The 25,979-nt window shown below is 36.0% G+C and overlaps 1 protein-coding gene across 1 annotated transcript; it reads left to right on the forward strand.

The window, feature by feature from the left end:
- Positions 1-910: 910 nt before the first annotated feature.
- Positions 911-25,053, forward strand: shmt2 (serine hydroxymethyltransferase 2 (mitochondrial)). The gene is made up of 12 exons (XM_055026988.1): positions 911-1,041; positions 7,985-8,176; positions 10,549-10,628; positions 12,511-12,711; positions 12,959-13,040; positions 16,201-16,323; positions 17,444-17,583; positions 18,122-18,284; positions 18,582-18,681; positions 21,971-22,126; positions 23,266-23,373; positions 23,549-25,053. The coding sequence occupies exons 1-12, from the start codon at positions 1,009-1,011 to the stop codon at positions 23,674-23,676; spliced, it is 1,506 nt and encodes a 501-aa protein (XP_054882963.1). The 5' UTR covers positions 911-1,008; the 3' UTR covers positions 23,677-25,053.
- The last annotated feature ends 926 nt before the right edge of the window (positions 25,054-25,979 follow it).

The raw sequence follows: 25,979 nt of genomic DNA on the forward strand, positions 1-25,979 counted from the left end.
CAGTTATTAATGATATTTCATTATTTACTCAAGCTATCTTATCTATTCAAATTTATGTGGTGAGCTAACATGACAGTACACTTTAAAAGTACATTTTAAAACATTTAAGTGATTTTAAAAAATCTATATGGAGCAAACACTTTTTCACCTCTCGATGCCAAAATATGTAAAATGGGATTTTAAGCATCCTTGTGCCATAACATTATCACATTGTGGGTGTATTGTCATATTTGGAGTAACACCTTTTTTTAATCTTGGATTTGATGGAACGGCTGTGTAAGTTAGAGGGTAATCAATCATCAATCAGTTGAGAAAGATCTTTAATCGGTTTAAGGGACTTTGGAGGGAATGTATACTGTTTACAATGTCCTTGAGGGAAAAAATAGCAACTATTACCATTTTTTCCATTATTCCTTTCCTGTCAACTCACTTTTTACAGTTCAGACTAAATCAGCGGATTCAAATGGCAGTCCTTGAGGGCCAGAGTCCTGCAACTTTTAGAAGTGTTCCCTGGCCTACACACTTGAATTAAATGGTAAAACTGCCTCACTAAGTTATACAGAGCTTGGCTAATGAGTTAATATTAGAGCCATGTATGCTGAAGCAGAGAGACATCTTAAAGCTGTAAGACACTGGCCCTTGAGGAATTAAGTTTGAGAACCCTGCTTTAAACAGCTTAATTTCTAATATTGTACGACCTTTTGTCTTCTCAGTTCAAAGGCCTGAATATTTATGTCAATGTTAAATTATGAAACGACATTCCATGCTATTAAAATGTAGTAAAATTAATAAAACATCAAAATATTAAACATTTTGGAGAGGTAACTGAATACATTACACGCCTAGTATGGAAAATTATGTAATTTTATTTTGACTGCCTACAATACCCATCGACCCTTTCGGTGGAACGAGGGTAACCAGCCGTTGCAGACCGCTTGAAGCTCCCTGTTGGGTCTGTGTCAGTTTGCTTGTTGCACCGCTTTACCCACCAGTCTCACAGCTGTAAACATGCTGTCATTCGCTTTCAAGCAGCTCACACGGGTAACTATTATTCTCTAAAATATTTATGTTTTCCGTTTTCCACCTCGGTGTTTTCTGTTGTGTAACTAAGCTAGCGCTTTTGCACAGAAGACCTGTTAACTAGCTAGTCAGCGTGGATCAAGGGGTATAAGTAGAACACCTTAGGGCTAACAGGGTTTACAGTTACTGCTGTAAAAGTTATCGCGTGTAACGGTATACAGCTAGCTGTCTCCTCTCGCCTGCTCAGTTGCTACTTTTTATACATTGACATTTGCTTTTATCAGATGGGCTAGCAGGTTAGCTTTTCTAGTTGCAGTACTGCCTAGTTACTCCTGGATATCTAATGATGCAACCTCCACTGCCTTGTGTCATCATGAGGGGAAACTGCAAGAACCTAAACACATAATTCAGAAACAGTCCTTGTTATCCGTTTATAATCTAATGGGGAACAAATCAGATAGCTTTTTCTAGAATAGCGGTTATATCTTATTTTTATGCATTTCATAGATTTGTACACATCAGCGAGTTTGTTTTTAGATTGCATTTGCAGTTAAATCTACTGGACTGACAAAGAAAATCGTATTTAGACTAGGAGTACACTTCCAAGGTGGATGCACATATTTAAAAATACATTTTATTAACTTTTTCGTAAGCTTTTGAATTCAGTTAAAAGGAGGGTACATTTATTCACTGGGTGTGTAGCCAGACTAACAGACTAAGAAAGAGATAAGTTGTATCTGTGTCACCGACTATGAACAGACAAAACAGCAAAAGTTTCAGCTGATTTGCTCCAAACATCTTTTGGAAAGACATTTAAAGCCCAGAAGATCCATCCTGGATGAAACTTAAGGTTATTTATTCTCAATTGAGAACTATTTTAAAATGTTCAGTTTAAAATGCTTTGTTAATTATGTATGGTTTCCTTTTTAAAAAGTATATGAATACGTTTGTAATTAAATATGTAAGATGCACACAAGGATATGATTAATTTTCTGAGTCACATTATTTAAGACTTTGCAATAAAACAGAACTTCCCCAGTTTGAAAAAAGTTATTCTTCTTCAATTCACATCTTTGACTGAACTCACTATGTTGAATCAAGTCTATAGTTGTGACATATTTTAGTGAAACTTTCATATCTTAAAAGTATAAGTACATTCTATGCAGTAATCGATGCAAGTTTCTACTTTGTTTATAACTCTGATGAACACCTGGGTAAAAGCATCTCTAAGTTTAATATTGTGAAATGACAACTTAATGAGTCTTTATGCAATATCTAATGAGTTAAAAGTTGCCAAACTCCAACATTTATTTATTTATGCAGATAAATAAATGCAGACATTTATTTAAATAAATGTCTATAAGATATTTCTTTTTTTATTTTTCAGTATTTTTGAAAATATATTTTTTTCCCTCATATTTTTACTTTTTGTCGACTTATGTGTGCAAATAGAGTTGGTGGGTTAGTTATTTGTTTACTGTTGTTTATTCTACATTTTTTTACATGTACCACACATATTAGTTTAAACAAGAATTGGATTTATTAAGTTACAAATGTGTGTTTCTGATCACTTTGTTGTAAAGTTGGACTGACCGTAATGTCAAAACTAGATGAGACTGGTTCTGTTCAGGTACTGTTGAAAGTCCAATTGACCTTAATATGTTCTCTCAAAGCAGAAAAATGATTAACTTCCTGACATCCTGCTTTGATGTTAAGCAGTAGATAAAGGCTTGGTGTTCAGCATTGGACGTAGTTGTCAGCAACTTCTTAACTTGTATTAACTAAAATTAGCAGTGTTGGTATGAGTATCTGTCCATGCAGTGCAATCACATGTTGAATGTACAACTTTTCTAAAATATGCAAATGAATTGGGCAAACACAGTTCTTTATGCATTAATCTATGGCTCTGTCTAACTTCAACACTTCACACTTCATTACATTAGCTGCTCAAAATAATCAAATGAGCTGTTCTAACTCCACCAGCATAGTAAATAGCATATTTTATAAGGTTATTTGCTTTTAGTTTATATTGTTTTTTTCTTAAAATGACAAACTCTTTTCTTTTTTAGTGTGTGGAAATATTCTCTCATTTTCAGTTTAGGGAGAAGCTTGGAATTTAGTTAAAAATGTCAAAAGTTAGTTGATTAACTGTATAATTTTTGATCACACAACCTATTTATGGAATATGGCAAATTTCACATATTTACTCAGAAACAGTCTGTGACAGGTTTGAGCCAAATTTTTGTGGCATGCACTCAGCCCTAGTTTTACAAGTCAGTACTTTTCAGTGCGTTTCTTATTAAAGACTTCAGTCAGTTCACATGCATGCATGCTTTTCCTATTGGTGAAAATTGGATAAGTACATTCTGACAGACACAAGATATTTGTACGTTTGTGCTTTCTCGTGTCCTCATGGGTCACATATTAGTGAGAGGTTTTCAGTCCACAGCTATGGTAGACAGCTGATTTTCAGAAGGACAGCAGCAGAATTCATCATATATGGTCATTTGTGGTCTTGGGTTGATATGGGTCCTTTTTTACCACATATTATCTGTTTTGCAGTATGCTATGAGGACATAGTGACAGTTTTAGCAAATATGTAAAATATATTTTTTATAAAAGTCACCTCCTGCAGCTTTAGAGGCATCAGTCTGCATATATTTATTTTTGCATAACATTATCAACATGTACTGCATCCTTACAGTATTTAGACTGTAATTTAAGTTTTTTCTTGTGCCTTGAATCTCCCATGCTGGTATTATTACTCCATTTAAGTGCAGTCCAATTGCCACACATTCCCACATGTGATGGGTCGTGGTGACAGAGTACGACAATGTTCTATGAGTAGTGTTGTGTGATATTAGGAAGTCATACAGTTTAAATATACTGTTGAATATTGCAATGACACTGACATTTTCCACATCGCTCTCTTTATGTTTTGTCCAAAGATTTTTATCCTTCTCATTAAAGAATTAAAAATATTTTTTAGCTTGAAGCAATCAAACCCTAAGAGTTGCTCACCAGCTTTTTGCAAGTCATCTGTATTTTGATGACTTATCTTTGGTGATGAGCTCCTTGTAGGGCTGAAATGATTCCTCGAAAGATTTGTGTACCTGGATTATTAAAATTCCTTGAGGAAAATTTAACTGACTTGAAGCTTCGCTAAATTGTGCTCATTATGTAGCACACTGTTTCCGGCTGGATGATATGCAGCACTCTTACTTCCACCTATTAGTTGTTGTGAAGTGCTAGCAGCTTGGTGTTGAATTGTGCAGCGTTTTGTGAGGGTTTGGGGGAAAAATAAGGATTGTTGAATTTTGCGGTGCGATGGTCGGACTACGACAGCTTTTGTGGCATCGGAATCACGTCGAGAGAGAGTGAGCGAGAGATCTGATTCCTTGGAGAATCATAAACATATTCAAAAGAATGCTAAAATATTCTTTTACAACAGCCCTAGCTCCTTGCCATCACCCTAGACTTTAGCTTCATCCACAGATTCTAGGACTGAGGATACTCACATGATTACTTTAAGTCAAAAGAGAATGTTTATAAAACTGAAGCATTTAAATTACAATCTGCAAGGCCCAAAACTAATTTTGGGCTTTTTTATTTACTACGAAGATTCTGAAAGCATCACCAGCCTTTGATCCGAAAGCAGACCTCCTGGGCTGAGCCTTTGTCCCTTTGTGCTTCTCCACCCCATCCAGATTTCTCAGTCTGGTGTCACCCAGGGCAATTTGTAACAGACAGTCGAACTATTAGTCAGTGACAGGAAAAAGGGGCATCGATGTGTCAGACTGATGGATTTCTGCCCTGTTGACACTTCTTCTCTCCTTTCTTACACATCTTCTTTTTTTTTTTTACCGTTCCACCACTATAGTCCCGTTTGTTTTTCTTGTGTTGCAGGGTTGATTGTTTTGGTGTAGCCACTGAAGGACAGCAGTCATCTGTAAAATTGACTTGCCTCAGGAACTGGCAGAAAATAGACAAAAAATAATACAAAACTGGGATTAATTAAATTATTTAATTTATTCTGCTTTCATAATTTTTGGTACTATTCTTTTCACACACATTTGACAAGAAAAGCAACAAATTCTGGTCATCACAAAGACAAGGTCTGTTATCTTGTTATTAGCATCCAGGTTAATGTGGCGTATTCAACCCTTTTCTCTCTGCAGAGTTCACCTTCAAACAACAGTGTAATCTGTTGTCTAAAAATAGTCCCACTGTGACATATTTGGTGCTCACATGCTGGCTCTCACTTTTTTTGGATCACTTTATCTTGTGTTTATTAATTAATCTTCCGTAATCATCAGTGCAGAGAAAGGAAGCAGAAGAGAGGCAGATCACAGGGACAACGTGTGAGTTGTCTGCAGAAGCCCAGAGCTATTTTATTTTGGTGCCTAATAAGGGCACCATTTGTGTATTACATGCCTGAGTTTGTTTAGCAGCTCCAGCTGACAGGATGGGGACAAGAGGATGGGAAATGGGGAAGAAAGAAGCTTACAACAGGCAGAAGGACCCTTGTCTACCAGATAATGGATGCATCGTTGGCTTATTTTGGGGTCATTTCAGCTGTTGACTTTCATTGCGTTGGTTTGCCCCAGTGGAAATGCAAGAGAGCAAATGATAGCTTCTGTCTGGATTTAATGACCCCTCTGATTTCATTGTGAGATGTAGATCCTCAGAGGCAACTCTGCTTTTCTTTTCCAAAGATCTTTCATTTCTAAGATTACCACTCCCACCACCAAAGGAATTCCAGGTTAGACTTTGTTTTAAATTAGTAATTAACTTGGCAATAATGTAATTTGTTCTTCTTGTATAGATTTCTGGCCTATTCTAATTTCTCTATAAAATCCATATTAAAACTTGATTCTGATTAGCTATTCCTGCACTAAACAGTATTAGAACATGATGGGATGGCAATTTTATTGAAAGATATTCTTCTTCCTGTTGTTGTCATGCATGTTTCCTGCACACCTTATAACCTCTAGCATCTCTGATATGCTAAAGTTAAAAAACAGTCAGGCTATCCGTGGATATATACTGCAGTAAGACTGTTCAAGTTGTTGAATGTCTTACTGGTAACTAGTAACAGTACTGAAATATTAGCCAGTGGCTATTGGCTAACTATCAGTGTAGCGAATAGCTATTGGCTACACTGATAGTTTAGTGATAACTACACTGATGTAGTGATAACTAGTGCATAGCCATGATAGGATTAAAAAAAAATCTTTTAGATTTGTAATTGTCTTTAATCTTATTTTAGGAATTACTTTGTCTAACATTAGTAAAATTACTTCTCTGGCTCTGGAGGCACCCTAACCCTAACGCTGTTTTGAAATCTGTGATTTTGTGGTCTGAACACCTGCTCTGTCCTGTCCGAGTAATAAATCTTAAAGAACAAAACTGTTCAAAGTTTTGCTCTCTCTCGCTCTTTCACAGCTTGAATAAGTCACAAATGTAACTAGAAAATTGTAGAAAATTAAATTTCTTGTTAATAAGCTTCTCATGTCTTTATGCTTCCTCAGACTAGATTTTTAAACCTTGAATTCATCCTGGTGATTAACTTTTGAGTCTGTTTTCCTTAAAAAGGTTTCCACACTCTAGGCTGCTGACCTCAATGTAAAATTATTTGCATATTATTATTATTTCCGGACTTATCTAGAATTTGTGGATTTATTGGATTTTTTCAGATTACCACTGAGGGACCATTGATCAGACCAATCAAGTTGAAAAGTTGCAAATTCTAATCAAAGGATGACTTCTCAGTGCATTTCCACTGGAGTCTCTCTCCTATCTTACACTATTCAACCTTTCTTGAAAATATCAAGTAAAACTTTTAAATCATTTTTTTTTTGTTGTTCTTTTTGCACCTTAAATGTAGAAAAAGGCCTCTTTGAAAGGCAAAATGCCCTCAACATTTTGCTGCATTTAAGAAGATGATAATAACTCTTGTTAAATGAATGTCCTTAGTTGGTCCGGAGGATTGTGTTAATTGCTTTTTAATGGTGCTATTAAAGGGAGGCTGTCCCTCACACCCTAGCCCACCTGTACAGATGATAACTACAGGTTAGATGTGGCGTGATTGATCAAAGCACAGTTATAATCATGTTGTTGATTAAATGTCAGGAAGAAGCCAGTTTATTCTGCATGTAATCAACCAGTCATGGGTTTAATTTAACCCCCAATGCGTTCTCTCACAAAGTACCGTTTTTAAAAAAATAATAATAATCATGCCTCATATCTATTTATGTAAACCGGTGTCTTTTCTTGCTGCTTGAAAGTTTTTTGGCTGTCCAAGCAGTATGTTGATAAAAAGCTGAGGAGTGGAGGCAGAATTCAACCCAGTAGGAGGATTCATATTTCAAAAAGGACCCGTTAAATTTTTAGTCTCTGTACTCTTGTGCGATCCGGCGTTCCAGCAGCAGCAGCAGAACTTGCCAGTCCAGATTAGATAAGCAGGAAGTGCTGAATCTGTTCTCTTTATACATCCCTTCTGGTACATTGAGGCAGTAAAAGTCAGTCGCTCAGTTTGTTGAACTGCTGATGGAAGCATAATTGAATAACTGTGCTGATTATTGATATCGTGCAAACACAATCTTCCAATTGTACCAAACTATGCATTGAAGTGAAAGAGAAAATGAGCTGAGAAAAAGTCTTGGAAAAAAAAAAAAATTATAATAAAATGTATCTGGCTCTTGCTTTGAAATGTATTTAAGTCTGAGACATTATGTGCTCTGTAACTTGCCTGCATCCCTTAGAATAGTTAAAAATGTTCACTGAAACTGATAACAGAAGTACTTTTTTCCCCCCTATAATTGTGTTGGTCTTTATGAACCACAACCTACTTTCAGCCCAATAATCCAGTTTCAGAAAATGTGTTTCCAAAACTGACACACTTTAATTTGAACATTTTCCATCTGTGGTACTTCGGTCATCCTCGCCCCGTTCCTGCCCCCAGCCCTTGTGCCAGCGGCCCTCCATTCGTCTCAGTGTACGGTTCCAGCAGTCCCATGCAGCCACTCGTACAGTGGATGAAGATGGATCCTGGACCGGACAGGAGAGTCTGGCTGAGGACGACCCAGAAATGTGGGCTCTGCTGCGGAAGGAGAAGGACAGACAGTGCCGTGGTTTGGAGCTCATTGCATCTGAGGTATTTACAAATCAACTGTGAGAATTAATCATTTTCATCTTTTTGTTTATAGTTATGATCATCTTTATGCAGTTTTAAAATGTATTTGGCATTTTTTATTACTTTCTGAGTATGGGGGGAAAATGGTAAACTGAGTCAGGAAAACTGTTTGTGCTTCTTCCATTATCTGGAAGATAAAAACTGAAATTGTATTAAATAAAGGCCAGTCCAATTTTTTATTTTTTTTTACTAAATGTTTTCTCAGTTCATTGTGTCAAATCAGAAGACTTTGCCCAATTCCCCTGCCCCCCATGTCCAATTTTATTTTAATTGCGAGAGACCTTGTTTCTAAAGCGTACAATGATGTAAAACTTCACACAAAGTCTAACAAGAACCAAGGAATGTTAGAAACTTATTGGCAGGCTGTCTAGCTATTAAATAAAATCTTTTTATTTAATAAAATGCTTACAGAAAACTTTACTCATTATAAGATGGGATATCTGAATACTCCCTAGAGCCAAAATTGGTAAGTCATTTTATTTTTATTCCTGAGCCTCTCATTGTGAAATGGAGAATGTTACTATTCAGGAGAGCAGACAGTGTTTTATCTTCTGTTGTTCTTTCTCTCTTCCCTTGTTTCTTTTTTGCCACAGTAGTTGTTCAGTGGAGTATATCAGCCTCTTCTCAGCACAAAGCCTGACCGCTCTAGTGTGAGATAAAACTGAGATCTTCATCCTGCTTCCTCTCTAACTCTCTCTGCATGGCTCATCAGAGCAACAGTCAGGCAGACACACCTTGAAAGAAAAGACATACATTTTGACACACGTTACCAACCCACCCACCCAACACACACACCTCAAAGCGACTGCTTTTTCTTTGCTAATACATGCACATTTATTGACATGGCAGACGGGTGCAACAGAAATCTGTTACTGGAGCTGTTATCTTCCTTGATCTCCTCCTTCCTCTTCTGATAAGCATTACCATAACCACTCACACAATACACCAGCACCACCCAATCAAAACAGAGGATGGGGGGATGCATTTTCTTTCTGCCGAGACAGACTTTACAGTTTAAAGAGTATTCACACTTGGTCTGAAAAATATATTGTTGTCACAATGTCTGTTTTTAAATTACTATTATTGGATGGAGTCTCATTGCCGTAGATGACCAAACTTGACATATACAGTCGTACCAGAAATACTCAAGGTTACAAAGGGTTGCACCACATTGGTGGGCATGAAAGAAAAGAAAACATACTCATTAAATTATGATCATCACAATATTTAACAATATCAACATTGCAAGATTTTCAAATGTCAAGCAAGACTAATTTATAGAAAATTTACTTTTTGGCATTTTAACACAGAAAAAAAACCCCACTAGCACTCATTTTTTTCTGCATTTGCAAATGCAAGTAATTTGATTATGTCTCTACCAGCAGCTAGAGGACTTTGTTAGAAAAGAAGTTAATACTCATTAAAGAATGTCAAGCATTCTTTAATTCTATACATCCTCAATGGATTTAGGTCTGGACTTTAACTGGGCCATTCTAAAAAGGGAATGTCTTTCAAATCTAAACTATTGTTGTATGTTTGGGATTGTTGTCCTGTGGGAAGTAAATTTCTCAACCTTTATATAAGGTCTCTAGCTTGTTTCTTGCTCCATCCATTTTTCACATCCTGTATCTGCTGAAAAGACAAGTTTTTGCAAAGCACTGTATTGCAGACCAGTGTTATAAAATACACTAGCTATGCTGCAAAGGTTAAACTGGAAAACCTAAGCTGGATGTCTGGGTATCTGACATTTACTCAGATAAGTTTAGTTGTTTATTCCATCTATTGACTACAAATATAAGGTCCCTGATAAGGACCAAAGTCTTATCATTTTACTGCTGTTTGTCTTTTACTGTGATTACACAACAATCATTTGCATTTCATAAAATGTGAATGACATGTCAGGCATGATAAGAAAGAACAACAACTCAGGTTTTAGTCCAAATCTGAGATGTTGTTTAACTTAAGAATGGAGTCTTTAATGGAGTATGTAAGACGTTTGTACCTATTTTTCAGCTGAACATACTAACAATACTTTATCTATGAAAGGATATTTCAATATAGGACATAAAAATGGGACACATGAATATACCTCAGCATGTGCACAAACACGTATCACATTATCGTGTGTCCTCCAGCAGTGTAGAGATAAACACTCAGAAGTGTTGAGTGTTAGTCTATGGCTGACCACAGGTTCAATACTGTAATGATTGCTTCTAGCCAAAGGGGGATTTCTCACTATCACTTAACAGACTTTAATTTGCCATCCTTGTCCCTTCTATCCTCTCATGTCATTGATCTGAGTGTGTGTGTGTGTGTGTGTGTTGTCATTACAGAATTTCTGCAGCCGAGCAGCTCTGGAAGCTCAGGGCTCATGTCTGAACAACAAATATTCTGAAGGCTACCCAGGGAGAAGGTCAGTGTTTATTCAGCCACACCTCAGCTTATTAACAGTGCTGATACTTTGGGCTTTGGGACATTTGCTGCAGATCCACAAAAATAAAGGAATACTTGCATGCACACTGATTTATGCTGGGTTCTGCATGTTACATACCCTAATTGTGTTACTAATCCACCGCCCCTAGGTTGCTGACGAAGATTCCCAATGGGGAACATTGGATATATTTACAGTTTCTAATTGCGTTTTCATTTACTTTAGTGTGGTAATTTTTAAAATTGATTATTTTGTGAGAATATTCACATATCAGCAATGAAAATAAAGTTTTAATACTGTGAAACACTCATTGTTTGATTTCTTAAATAAATGCCTCCTTTCTATTGTATTTGGTGTTAGTTTTGAACCCTCTGCTCACATTTGCCCTCTCTGCTGTTTTACACTTTAGTGTAATGAAACAAAACATAATCCGATTCTTTTTAAAGGTTTTTGCTGGGGCAGTCAGTCTCTTTTTTTATCTGCAATTCCACTGAAACGTTTTCAATATTTTTAGCCTGAAATGCCCTCAGTTTGTTATAACATATTTGGGTCAAAGATAGGAGAAGCTTTTTTCAACTAATGTTTCAATTTCTGATTAATGCTTTTGAAGTGATAAAACATTTTGATGACATGGATTTTGATGTTATGCTTTGTATACAAAACAATTCATGCAAATGAATTTATACTTTTTCTGGGTTTTCAGAGCACAGTTTACTTAATTACTTACATTAGGAGTTGTTCAAGAAAAGAAGCAACTATTTTTGCATAACCTCATCTTGATATGTAATGGACTATTTTAACAGGAGGGTAACGATGAAGGAAACAAACCTGCAAGTCTGAATTAAGATGAATGAATAAAGTAACAAATGTTTAGCATATTATGGTATTTTTCCCTGAACTTTTAACCCCACAGAACTTATTATTTAAAACAATCTCTTTGGGATTGTTTATTGCAAGGGTTTCCAATGAACCGTGCTGTTAATGCAAATTATATCCTCTAACTCATCTAACTGATGAAAAAGAATTATAAAATTGAGAGATGCTTTCTGAAAATCATGTATTGCCTAAAACCTGGTGATATGTTAACTTCTAGTTGTAGAGCATGCATACTTATTGTTTGCAGCACAATATCTACACCCTCTTATTTAACCAGTTTTAATTAGCTGGGGAAATGTCCTTTTGATCTGCAATGGGAGAGATATTGTCACAAAGTCACAGAGCTCCTGCTTCATTTAAAGTCTTAAATTTAACAGTTGTTCATTAATTGCCTTGAGCATCAACTTTCATCAAACTGATTGATATTAGTTTAAGATTTAAAATCTAAAACTTTCTTGTAACATCACCTACCGACATCATCAAGTGAGAGTTTGTATTTGTAGTTTTACAAATCCTGATGTCCTGGGGGAGAAAAACAAGCTTCCCTTAAGGAACTGAAACAAGAGAATGCATTTGATTTTAAAGCCATAAGCTTTATTTCAGTTCCATAATCTTTATATTTTAAGTAAAGTTATTTCAACTACTGCAAACGTAACAAATTCTAATGAGTTGCATATTAACATACAAAAGACAACACTTTTGCCCTTGCTGATTTTGATACCAACTGTATCCTGAGTACAGTTGGTACCCTGTACCCAGGATACCAACTCAGTGTTTTACACAAACAGACATAAACTTCTGACTTTTCATAGCAGTTACTCTGAAAAATACTGCTTCTTGCTTCCTAAGGACCAAAAAATGTCTCTCTTTCATGTTTTGAATGTTGAAATATTAAGGCCAAATAAAGACTTGCCGATTGAGTACATGTTGTCCGTTCTTTTTCTTTTTGACAAATATATTTTTTTCTGCTTTTTTTCTTTGGCCTTAGATACTACGGTGGAGCAGAAGTGGTTGACCAAATTGAGCTTCTGTGTCAGAAACGAGCTTTGGATGCCTTTGACCTGGACCCAGAGAAGTGGGGCGTCAACGTTCAGCCATACTCAGGTTCTCCTGCTAACTTTGCTGCCTACACAGCTGTACTCAAGCCACATGACCGCATCATGGGCCTGGACCTGCCCGATGGTGGACAGTCAGTATTCACTGCTCCTTTTTATTCTGTTCTCCCCCTTTGGAGCTTTTCTTGTTCTTATTCTCTTTCTTTTCAAAGCTGCCCCAGTTTCTTTGTTGACCAAAACTAGTGTGTCACTTTGAGGCTTGAATACCCAACACCATTGTTCATTCCTTCTTTTTTATATACTTTCTATTATTAAAGCAATTTATTGTTATTGCATAAAGTTGTCAGAGTTGCGCATTAAAGATACATATTTTTTCTGCAGTCTGACCCATGGCTACATGTCAGATGTGAAGAGGATCTCTGCAACATCAATCTACTTTGAGTCCATGCCTTACAAGCTCAACGTAAGCAGATGCTTCCAGCATACATTTCAAAACACACCAAAGAAAGATAAGACTGATGTGGTTAAAAAATGTTAATGCAGCTAAAAGTTTACGCATTTCAAAAACAGAATGTTCAAATTTCTTCAAATATTTTAATTTAGAATCTTTTTCTGCTTAAGAGGAGTCTTAAGCAGAAAAGCCAGCTTCATTGGCTGTCTTGAAGCCTTTTCACCTACTTCTACTCTGAAGTTATGAAAAACAGACTTTAAAAAGTAGAACATGTTCCAAGTTTTTGTTTTATATAAGCGTAAAGCATTTATGTATTAGCACTATTTTGATCCCTGTGAATTTGCAATGCTTGCATTGCAGCAATACTTAACTGGATTTCCATAACTGCTCTTGTAATGGGAACAATTAGACATGTTCCTATAAAAGCATTAAGCAACCTAAACATATGTGCATAATTGTGATTAACAATAAACTAAAGCTGAGCAGCCATTTAATAAAATTACAACAAATGTGTGAATACAAAGGTAATGTCGTGGAGACTGACCAGCTCAGTAAGCACAAGAATGCTGTTGGCACCTGTTGATTGTGTTATTTGTAAAATATCTGAAATTATTTGTTGGATTGATTTGAATGTATGTGAAAAAGTTTGGAAATTAGCCACTCATTGTAATAGCCCCTCAAAAACATTATGAGCCATTCATAGTTTCAAATACACCGTGACATTTGCTTTTCAATGAACAATCAAACTTGTTTGTTGAAAAATGCTGGCTGTGATTTGAGTGACTAGTACTATGGGAACTCGCCCTTGGAAAAGTAATTTGTCATCTCAGTTGACTGGATGCTCTTCCCAAATTTAGGAAGTCATGCAACCCACCATTTTCAGATCTTTTCCATTCCTCATTTCTTTTTCCTCTTTGGGAAATTTTCTTACAACAATTTTAAACCAATGTTTGAATGTCACATTACTGTTAAGTTCCTATACTGATAAAGGTGGCAGTATAGCAGCAGCTCAGGTGTGTTTTTGTCCCCAATTCTATAAAGAATATTACCAGGACCTTTTGGCAATATGTGTGTTTCTTTTTTTTATTTTTTGTTTTCTTCAAAACAGAATGAAATTTAAACCATACACCCCAGATCTTTTCTGTTTATAATAACATCCAGTTCACAAGTCTAAGTGACTAAATGACTTCACTTTAATGATGAACATAATGGCACTTTGATATTGCATAATTTCTTGGCACCCACTACAGTATTATAGAAACTTAATGTACAATGAGCAACTAACAAAACAGCTGTTCATCACAAAGCGCTGTCTGCACACCGAGATCCATTTATTGTTCCCTGACAGTGAGTTTTGGCAGAAGGAAGAGCGTGTGTCACACTGAAACCTTTGACTGATCTTATCGCGGTCCTGGGAGAGTCTCACTTGTTGCTCTGACCTGCAGTCACCACTTATTTTTGGCCAGATTGTGTTGCAGCTGTTAATGTTTAAGACCATGGTTTATTGTAAAGTCTGGAAGTAGTTGTAGTTTTCTAATACCTGTTTTTACCCTTCCTAACCCGTTCTGCTATATCTGCTATATAAATAAAGTTGCCTTTGAAATAAAATAGAAGAATAGTGAGGAAATTTGGGTGTTGTAACAGAAAAAAGAAATACATGCAGAGAAAGTCTGTGAATGTCATTTCATTGGAAATTTACTTTAATGAAGGATGGAAAAATTGTGAAAAAAAATATATTTTCAGACTTTATTTGCACCATTTACCAAGTGTCCAAGGAGTCCTTCCCTTTATACTTTATTCCTTCCTTCTTTATTTCCTACAATTAATCCTTTGTTTTTGTCCTTGCACTTTTCCTTTCTTTCTGTCATCCTACCCTCTTTTGTTGAGCTTCCTCCTTTCCTTCTTTCTTATGCATCCTCCTTTTTGACCAGTCTTCCTTTCTTGTTCTTCCTTCCTTGTTGTTCCTTCTCTCCCTGGATTTTATATTTAAAACCCAACAAGTTGTAAAAATAGTTGCTACAAATTGGTGAACTGCCAATCTGCGTGTTTTATATTTTACAACAAACATAAATAACTGAACTCTGGAAAGTGAAGCCTAGAATTGTAAGGACAAAAAATGTTGAGGAATCCTTGATTTAAAACATTTATTTACTTGTTGACTTAAATTGTGATCTGTAAAAATCTGTGTCCCGGAAATGTAACAAGATTTATATCCAACAAATATGATCACTCCTCAGAATGTTTAATGTATTTTCTACCGAGGGATCGTGATTGTATGGTAGTGTTGGTAGCAGCTGATGGATGGCAATGAGGCTCTGCTTGTCCAGGCCTGCTGATGTATGGGCAGGCAGGACCCCTCTGCGAGAGAGATAATGGGAAATCGACAGGCTGGCCAGCACCACTGGTTCCCTCCTCACAATGAGCAGGTTGATGGAGTGAGGAGGGCATCCATAGATGTGCTCTTGAGATGGGAGATTATCAGGTTGTCTAAATAAAGCTTTCTCTCCTCCTTTCTGTTCTTTTTCTCTTGTCTCCTGCTCCCTTCTTCTCCAATGTGTCTGTCTGCCACTATGTTTTTCTGCTTCCTTCAGCTGTCCTTCGTTGTCTGTCCTCCAAAGCTGGGAAGAAGATTAGATGGGTAAAGCTGTAGGTTAAGGACGCAGACAGGAAGGCCAGTTCATGTCTCCTTTAACTCCGTCCTGAGAGAAACAGATTAACTACCATGTTTCTTAAATTGCCCAGTTTATTGAAAAGGAGCAGGAAGAATCTTAAAACCAGCATGATCCGTTCAGCCTCATCTCACCAGTTTAGGAGGCCCCTGAAAGGCTGAATTAGGATAAGTAGTGGTGCATTACTGCAATTGCTCCATCTTCCTGCATGATATGATTGGTGTAAATGTCTTCCTTAGATACATTCCTTCCTCTTTTAAAAGTGCCCAAAGTACTTCAATTGCAAAGGCTTCAAATGAGCTTCAAATGGAAAAATCTCTTCTCCGTGTTGATATGCCCGCTCTTCATCTTCAAATATCTAAGTTTTTTTTTTTCATCCTCTCATTTTCTCTTTTTTTCCCCTTCTGACCCTTAACGCTCCCTTATATTCTGATATTCCTCCCCCACTACTACTTCTTTCAATATTTCTTTTCTCTCCTCTCTACCTGTCTGTTTTTAAACAGCCTGCAACGGGACTCATAGACTATGAGCAGATGGAGATGACAGCCAAGCTGTTCCGGCCCAGGCTCATCATCGCTGGCACCAGCGCCTACGCTCGCCTCATTGACTATGCCCGCATCAAGAAGGTGAACTGAGCTCCCTAATATTCAAACCTCACCCTTCTTTCACCCTACCTGTTTGCTCCACCACTCACTGTGTTAAGGAGTTCAGAGCAGCTTTGTCCTTTAACGTAAAACTTAGTCATCCTTTTTCATTTAGATGTCAAATACACCCATCTGCTGTAACTATAGGTCAGACCCTGCTGGACTTTCTTCCAAACACATTTTTACTAACTTCTATTCAGCTGTAGAAATTGCATAGCTCTAAATCCAGTAACCCTCATTTTTCAGATATTTTTTTAAAACACATTTCAAAACACTTTTCATGCACATACAGATGCTTTCATCCTTTGTTGGCTCACAGCAACAACTTTTAAACACACACTTCACTGTCCTCTTTGACGGTGCACAAGGAGGCCCTTTATCTGTTTTTGTTATACCAACCAGCTAATTTACTTTATTCACTCCATGACTGGTTGCCTTTGTGGCAGAGCTCCACTTTAGATAGCACCATCAGATGGAGTGTCCTACCATTATGGAGCTGTGTTTTCATCAACCACTAGACTTTGACAGTCATGCTACCTTCATTTTCTTCCGCTGTTGCCGTTCTGACACTCTTTGCCCTGCTTTTTTCCAGCAAACATACATCCAGTTTATGTATTAAAGGAAGGGAATGTTATTATGTTGCATATTAATTGTAATGCAGTTTACTGTTCTGATCCCATGCCAGAGATTCATTTACATTTTACCAAGCTATTTATTATTTGTGTCTTTTTCAATAAATGTTGGCAAGGGAAAGCATAGATGTACTGAATGTTGCCTTCATATTTTAGGCCTGTTAGGACTGCCAATGAGAGTGTAATTACACATCTTGAAATATCTTGCCTTTGAGAAGATGGGTAACGTCTGCAGATGTAGAGTTAGTTATCAAATCGTAATCATGCAGAGAAAATGCTAATGCAGAACATCTGAGACTCTGCTTCCTTTACGTAACTTTCAACAAAGGCAACTGAATAAAGTACGCTTTGTCTTTGATTTACAAATAATTGAGTTAGATGTTAAAGCAGTTTCTTTATTTTAGTAATAATTTACTGTACCAAAAAATGTAACATTTAAACATTTGTTTAGTCACTTCTTCTCCTCACAGCTATGCACAGGTATCAATGCCTACTTGCTCGCGGACATGGCTCATATTAGTGGCCTGGTAGCTGCAAAGGCAGTCCCTTCGCCGTTTGAACATGCTGATCTGGTCACTTCCACCACACACAAGTCTCTCAGAGGATCCAGGTAACGATACTTATTGTTCCATAAAGTATAAAAATACAATTATGAAGTAGAAGAAACTGTTGGTAGATTTTCTTTGACCAGTTTCTAAATGTGCTTTGATATACCCATTTGATTGAAAGGCTTAGATACGGACACAGCAAACTATGCTGTGGCTGTATATTTTGGTTTTCTTTCTTTCATTTACCTCCATCCAATAGAGAATAAAAATATTTTGGCAGCATGATGATGTTTCCACCACCTTGTTTCTCTGTTACGCTTGTTTTTCTTTATTTGTGTCTTATTTTCAAAATAAGACACAAAACCATTCATTATTTTCTTTCCACTGCTCCATTCTATAGTATTTTTGATGAATTAAACTATATATCTGTGAAAGACATTGACATTTGCTGTTTTAAAATCCTGTGTGTGAATATGTTTGCATGGCTCATAGAAAATAACAAATCACTAAATCAAGAATAACGTTCAGAATTGTAAGTTTTCAGCTGTAAATTTGTAATTGCAACAGTGTTTTATTGGGGGATGACTTTGTTCTGTTTAGGGCTGGCCTTATCTTTTACCGTAAGGGCGTCCACTCGGTGGACAAGAAAGGAAAAGAAATCATGTACGACCTGGAAGACAAAGTCAACTTTGCAGTGTTTCCCTCCCTGCAGGGTGGACCTCACAACCATGCCATTGCTGGAGTAGCAGTGGCTCTTAAACAGGTCAGTTTAACAAAAAAATGCTTAGTAGAAATGTGAATACAAAGTTTTGATTTGTCTGGAAAGCAGACCTGTTATTGCTGTTATCTACCAAAAAAGAGTAAATCTGAATGTTGTTGATCTGTGTTCTTGCAAAGTGAATTAATCTTTTTCTGTTTATCTTCCCCTATTTTTTTGTATTGTTAACTGTATAAATTTTGACACTGTCTTCTGTTCGAGGAAAGACAGTAAAATACTTGGTCTTGGCATCACAGTTCTCTGAGGCTAATCCCACTGTTTCTCTATTGTTTGTATGTCCAGGCTCAGTCTCCTATGTTCAGGGACTATATAGCCCAGGTACTAAAGAATGCAAAGGCTATGGCTGGAGCTCTTCTTAGCAAAGGCTACACTCTGGTATCAGGTAATCATACATGTTTTACACTTGACTTTTTTTTTAACCTGCAGATAAGACACTGATTCATCTAACAGTGCTGAAACAAACTCATGAGAACCCCCTGTCACAAAGATGCAAATTACACAGCAGGAGGAAAAACAAAGGTGCATTTAAATTCATGATGTGTAAATGGACTAATGCCAATAAGGCTGCCTTGTCAGTCAGAAAAATCAAATCTGATGAACGTGTTCGCTCTGTGATTGTGAACAAATGCTTGACTCTTGTTTAGCATTTAATATGCTGGCCTCAGCTCCTTTTTGATCTATGGCCCTAAGTTGATACTTTTTTTTAAAAATTGACTTGTTTGTGCTTACACCGCAGTATGTAATTTCTTTTGTCATGTAAGTAAAATAAAAACAAGAAGAATTTCTATTGCTAAAATGGAAATTTAATTCAGTTTTCCGAAAGCTAGCAGCTGAAGGTCTTGGTACAACATGAATATATTTTAAATCAACTGGGGTCTAATCCATCACTGCCTCAATGTATTGGAATGATTAACAAAATGGAAAAAAAAATCTGATAAATTAAATGGTGAAATTAAATAAAACAAGATATTCGATGGTTTTCTTATTTTGAGGACGATGCTCTGCAGTAACTCAAGAGCTTTCTTTAGTCCATAAGATCTGACTCATGAATCTTTAGGGAACAATAAAACCTCAAACTGCAGCATTAAACATAGCAACTGAGAAAGCATCGTAATTGTATTTATGCACTTAGATTCTTATCAGTTTTAGAAAACATTTTCTTGTCTGTCTGAAATATATCAAAATTCACCTGAAGGAGAGATCTTGAGTTATGAACTAAAGCAGCTCTCCAGATTACCAAGATCTATACCAGCATGTGAAGGAGCTAATTATTTTTATTTAGATGGTTTGAAAATGTTTACAAACATTTTAAAACTGTAGTTATTTTAACATCAACATTTCAGATAAAATTAAGTGATTATATGTTGGAACCAATCTCTCTCTGATCACACTGGTTTATCTACACAATTAATAAAGCAAAGAAAAATAAACATAGCAAAAATCATGAACTCTAACCACTTACAGATAATTTCCAAAGAAAGTTAAATTGACATTCAGACTTTTAATATAATAGTAAAGGTCTGACTTTATGAAAAGGCATTATTAATGTCTCTTTCTCTAAAACCCAGACTACAGTTTTTGCAGTTACCAGGAATCTCCAGATACCTAACATGACTTTAAAGGAAATATTTAAAGGGTAAAAAGAGGAATGTGATCAGGTGAGCTTCCCTTGGTTTATTACCTCCAATCACAACTTCTGTTTGATCACACCTCTGTCTGAACACTGAATCTGGACCTCAGCAGGTGTGGTTCCCACACTCCTCTCTCCACTGCAGGCAAAACTGAACGTCTTTAGAAAAACATTATTATCAGAGCGGAAAGGTCACCCTCAGGCCTGCTGGCCTGCTCTCTCCAGGGACTGACCTGTGAATGTCTCCATGACATCCTCACTTGAAGGGATCACCCTTACCTCGACTGTGGAATGAGCGTCTCTCTTTGTCCATTGTCAAGCAGACAAACATGCTTTTTCTTAAGACCATTTTAAATATTCCTTTTCCATGATGCCAGTGTTTATAATCATTGGCGTCATGTAGTTCCTTTTCAAAAGACACGTTTTTTGTTTGTTTTTATGTAAACTTTTTGAATAATGTGGATTCTCTAACAGAGGGCTTAAACAATCAAATTAATTATGATTAGTGGATTATTGAAATAAATCAACATCTGCAAGTTGATTTATTCAGTGTACCAGAATAAAGACCAGAATAAATGGTCTTTATTCTGGTACACTGCTCTCAACTAGTCCTTTTTTTTTTTTGTTAATTCAGAAATTTAGAAGACTTCATAATTTTTTTAAATTTATTGTATCTGTAGTTTTGTTTATTTTGGATATTTAAAATGTCTTCCAGTCCCAGTGTTAAATGTTCATTTGAATTGGATGTTTATTGATCTTTGAGAATGTGTTCTTGCATTATATTTGCTTGAAAAAGTTATCAAAACAACATTATCATTTAATGCAATAACTTCTGAGGAAATTAATCATCCAGCAAAATTTATCATGACAGGCCTAGTTGTGTAACTGGTAAGCTGGATAGAGCTTTTGCTAACCTGGATGAAAAAAAGTGTGTGAATTCATTTTGACATTTAATTGATAGTGATTTAATTGTGGATCATTTCAAAAGCTTGAGTTTCGAACAAGCAGAATAAAGTCCTTCAACATTGACAGATAATTGAACATGTATTTTCAGGCATCTCCATAAACCATTAATCACAGTGGCTTCAGAGATGTACACATAACATGTTGAATTATTCAGCATTAGCTCATCAAATTAGCTCAATCTAATGCCACAATGACTGCATTTTTTTCCCAATTCTGTTTGAGGGAAATATATGTGGAGTCTGATTTCTGTAGGTTTCTAATTCTGTATTTACTTGTACCAAAGCTAAGTTACAGATGCACTGCCAGCCTTTTCCAAGTCCCTGTACGCTAGCCTCAACTGAGGTACAACAAGGCTGTGTTGAAATGTACCACCTGCACTACAATTAATTTGTTATATGTTTAATAACCCCATTGTAGTAATTAATTGTCTTGTATTCTTTTAAGTCAATTAACTGTAAAATATTGTACATGGGAAGTGCATATGACCAGGTTTCAGAAGACAAAAATTAACCAGATTACTAAATGAAAAAGTTTTTTATAACAATATAGCTTTAAAATAAAATAAGATATAAAAAAAATACTGGATTTACAGTGTTTAAACTGTCTAAAATATGTCAGGGCGAAAGAGAAACATCTATAAACCCAAGAAATTCAGAGAATTTATACTCAAAAAACATTTTTGAACAGTTTTCAATCTTGGCTACTTTCAAGATCTACATCTGCAAGTTGATATATCTGTTTATGATATATCTGTTTTTGTGTGGAGTCTGGGAAGATTAGTGGCTATTGAGCTTGTGGAAGCTATTCAAATACATAAACTATTCATTTATCACTTTGATTAGACAAGTTTCTCAAGTGGGAACATTTAGTTCTGTAGCATTTGTCAGATGTTTTGTACGAGGCGAGCGTTAAATAAAGTATCTTGAGGTCAGTTTTGGAAGGCTGCATATGGATATTTTTCATTTAAAAGTAAAAATAATGAGAAAAGCAATTAGTTTAAAAGCCTTTCTGAGAAGAAATGTGATTAGACTTAGTCATACAGCTGTTGATGATGCATTGGATTAAAATGTTTCAGGTGGAACTGACAACCACCTGGTTCTGGTGGACCTGCGGCCAAAAGGCATAGACGGCGCTCGAGCTGAAAGAGTGCTGGAGCTCGCGTCGATCACGGCCAATAAGAACACGTGTCCTGGAGACAAGAGCGCCTTGACCCCCGGAGGCCTCAGGCTGGGTAAGAATCGCTTTCACAATATAGTAAAATAATGGGCTTCTCATTCTCAGTTTATGATCAGAAGCCAAAATTAGAAAAAGGGGAAACCAACATATTCTGTCTTATGAGTTTACTCTTTTGCAGAAATATGTTTTATTTTTGCAAGTTCATTATGCATTGAAGATCTTGCCTTAAATGCCTTCACTGTTTGTGTTTCTGTACAGCATGATGGATAATTAGATCTTTAACAATCAGACATTTTCTTCCTCCATTTTATTCTAATAAATGCATCAGGGGAAAAAAAGGGTTCTGCATATTTTTAATGGAAGTTGTAGTTTATAAACCACCAGAAAGTGGAGGAATTGTAAGATAATCCCCATTTATTCATGAATGTATATCTTCCTTTAGCTGCATTTTTTTGTTGCTTTGTTGATTTTTGCTTGTATCAAAGAGCAGACTGTTGGTTGATGTGTTTATAGACTGTAAAAGTGTTTTAGACTGTTTTAACAAGTAGGAAGAACAATCAGGTTCTTCAGTTTTTGATCTACTGATAAAAGAAAAATCAATCCATTCAAATATGTGGTCACTGCTTCTACACCACCTGAGTATTGATAGGTTAAAGATTTTTTGATCATATAACATTTTAACCTCAAAGGGAAGAAAGTTATTACAAATATTTAACTTTTTCGTTCTGAAATTAGACATACAGTTGAATTGGTGCTTTTGAGTAGCTTGTCAGCAAATAAATATACTTCCGGATCTATAAAAGTCCTGTTTTAATGGGATTTTCCACCAAGTAGGTCTAAACTGCTAAGAAGAATTTTTTTCTGAAACACCCAAATGTGTGCTCCCAAGCAAAAAAGTTTTTCCTAGAAAGTACAGTTAAAGGCACAGTCTTTGAGCTGCAGTGCAATGTTTTGCAGATCTGCATTTTTTCTTTTTACTTTTAACATAAAGTAATGTCTATGTTACTTTATGTTTTGAACAATTTTCACAGTAGAATCGCATCCACTGTCTTAATTTATTTTGACACACTGACAAAATAACAAATTCAGATTAATTGTCAATTCAAAAAGCTTGAGAGACAAAAAGAAAGTCTGGGAGAAATTACAAAAGAGTGAGAGAAAATGTAAGTAATTGGATTTTATTTTTGGTCGAAGGCGCTCCAGCTCTGACATCCAGACAGTTCAAAGAAGACGACTTTGTGCAGGTTGTCGAGTTTATGGATGAGGGATTTAAGATCGCTTTGGATGTCAAGAAAAAGACAGGTAAGCCTGTTTGAAAAGAGGTAAATTAAGTCTGTAACTGTTGTTGCTGTGAACATATTTATGTTTGTGTTAGTGAGTTAAATCAGAAAGCTGGATGAGGGGAGACAATTTTTCAGCTGATGGAAAGACTAAAAGAAGTAACTAAATCATAGTATTTTACTGTTTTCTTCTACAGTGAAGCTCCAGGACTTCAAGAACTTCCTCCTCCAGGACCCAGAGACGGTGGCGCGCATTGCAGATCTGCGACACCGGGTGGAGGCTTTTGCCAGGCCGTTCCCCATGCCTGGCTTCTGCGACCATTAGGCGGAGTCACAGGTCTGTAACAGCCAGGTGGCAGACAGCTGGCTGGGCAGAAGTGTCCAGGGAGAAAATGGAAAAATGTCATAGTAGTGAAATGTGGATAGTGCCTGAGAATTAGGATTACTTTAGTTCATTTTTTTGTCTTTTTGCAATCAGACCTGCAGAGACACATTGTCTGTTCATACTACTTTGCTGTCATTCATTGATATATTGGGAAAAAAAAAAACAGGATTTCGATTGAAGAGAATAATCAGAAAAAAAATGACCTACCGATTTTTTTGTGTCACAGAAGAAGCCGCTCTTTGTGGCGTGTGAGATTATTCTCAGCTGTCTTCACACAGTTTATTTAGTGCAAATGTGAAAGGAAAAAAACTGGTCAAATCAAAGCTACACAAACACTTTTCAGTCTGACTTTCTACAAATTTATATCTTCAGGACACACTTCAAGTCTTAATTTTTTAAAGTTTCCTATAATGTGAATCACCTGTTATTTTCACAATAAGATTTTTTTACAGCTCTGTGGCATCATTTGCTGCTTTGAAATGTCTTAATTTTTTTCTGGAAAGATGCAATTCAACTTAAGATGTCAGAATATTATTTTTTGAAATGCAATTTGAAAATATTTTGAGCCAAACTTATATGAAACTATATATTTTAACATGATATAGTTTATTACAACACTACAAATTATGTCCAGGATATTTTTGACTCATTTAACCTGTTTTTTTGTTTGTTTCCTTGTTTACACAACAGGAGCATGTTGTAGATTTCAGATTTTAATTGTTCTGTGCTTTGCTATGAAATCAGTATTATAACTAATTAATTCAGTTGTACGGATATCGACTAATCATGCCAACCTTTCATGCAGTTTGTTTACAAAGATTATATACTTTTCTATTTATGGTTTTTAAAAACTAAATACAAAATCTCCATCATTTGACCATGTAAAGAGTTTTGAAAAGATTTCTTTTTTAACTGTTCTTTCTGTCATGTCTAATTTATCTAATTTTTCATCATATTCTTCGAAACTTAAAACAGTCAGGAAATGTTCACAGTTTAGTGCTGTTATCATGGTCACTGCATCAGTGATAAAGCGGGATTTCTGTTTGTGAACAGCATGATGAGGACATACTTCTTAACTCTGAGATTGTTTCTTTCTTTGCACAAAGCACAAAATTCAAAGTACATTTATTACAAAGCATTTTTCCACATATTGCAACTCTTGAACTAAGCATTTGCCAAAATATACCAGGAAGTATTTTTGCTAACGTGTTTATTCATCAACTGCTGGTCTATGAAGCATTTGAGACACTGTCATTGTACACTGAAACCTGAAATTTTGATAGCATAATGCTAATAAAATTAATCATACAACGGGAAGCTGTATGTGGTGTGATTTATTTTTTACAAAAGAATTTTTAATTAGGGCCTGATTAATCTTTATGTAGATCTAAGCGTAGACGAACAAACCTACTGTAAAAGTAGAGGCTTATGAGTTTCCTATGTTTGGATTAGTGTCAAACAGAATCATAAAACACTTTTTAGCATTCTGAGACGTCTTAAAGTTTTTTATGATCTTTCATTCAAAGGTACTAATGCAGCCAATCAGGCCCACGTAATCTCTTACAAGTTTCAAGTTATAAAAGTAAAACGGTCTTGTAAGTTTTAATTCTGACTTGGAAAGTTAAATATTCTATATTGCTGTTGCACATATAAAAAATTGTGGAAGATGCAGGAATATAAGATGTTTATGTGGAGTTCTGACTAATTATGTTCCATGAAACCAGTAATGTGCAACACTATAATGTGTAGGTTTGTTGTTTGAGTCCATAGAATAGAGAATAATACATTAATTAGCTGCATTTTTAAATTTCTTTCGGTCTTTTGTGGTTTTATTTTATTGTGTGTGTGCGTTTATGTTTGTCTTTGTATGTGGTTGAAGGTTACACTTTCTGGTTGAACCTGCACTGATTTTCTTTTTCTCCAGAATTTTCTTTTTCTCCAGAATTTGTACACAGTGAGTGACACCAGCTTACACATCATTGCATTGATATGCATTGTTTTTAGGATTCTGGAGTTCAGTCTCTTGCCCAAGGCCACTCCGACATGCGGTGGGGGTTAACTGAAATTAAACTCACAATCTCCAGATTGTCAGACAACTACTCTACTCCTCTGCACCTCAGCTGCCCCTGTTCTGCTTGAAAACCAAAAATGGACCATAGAGCTAATCAAAGGTCCAGAGAAATGACTCCTCACGACAGAATGAAATCTGAAGCTACAAACTAGATTTCAACTTGGTTTGGAGA

Source organism: Poeciliopsis prolifica, unplaced genomic scaffold (assembly GCF_027474105.1).
Source record: "Poeciliopsis prolifica strain line A6 unplaced genomic scaffold, Auburn_PproV2 SCAFFOLD003, whole genome shotgun sequence".
NCBI classification, from domain to species: Eukaryota; Metazoa; Chordata; class Actinopteri; order Cyprinodontiformes; family Poeciliidae; genus Poeciliopsis; species Poeciliopsis prolifica.

Excerpts from the sequence above, each read along its gene's own strand:
- shmt2 (XM_055026988.1), top strand. The coding sequence starts at position 1,009 with ATGCTGTCATTCGCTTTCAAGCAGCTCACACGG. Across the intron at positions 8,177-10,548 it reads TGGAGCTCATTGCATCTGAG|AATTTCTGCAGCCGAGCAGC; the intron begins GTATTTACAAAT and ends TTGTCATTACAG. Across the intron at positions 18,285-18,581 it reads TAGCAGTGGCTCTTAAACAG|GCTCAGTCTCCTATGTTCAG; the intron begins GTCAGTTTAACA and ends TTGTATGTCCAG.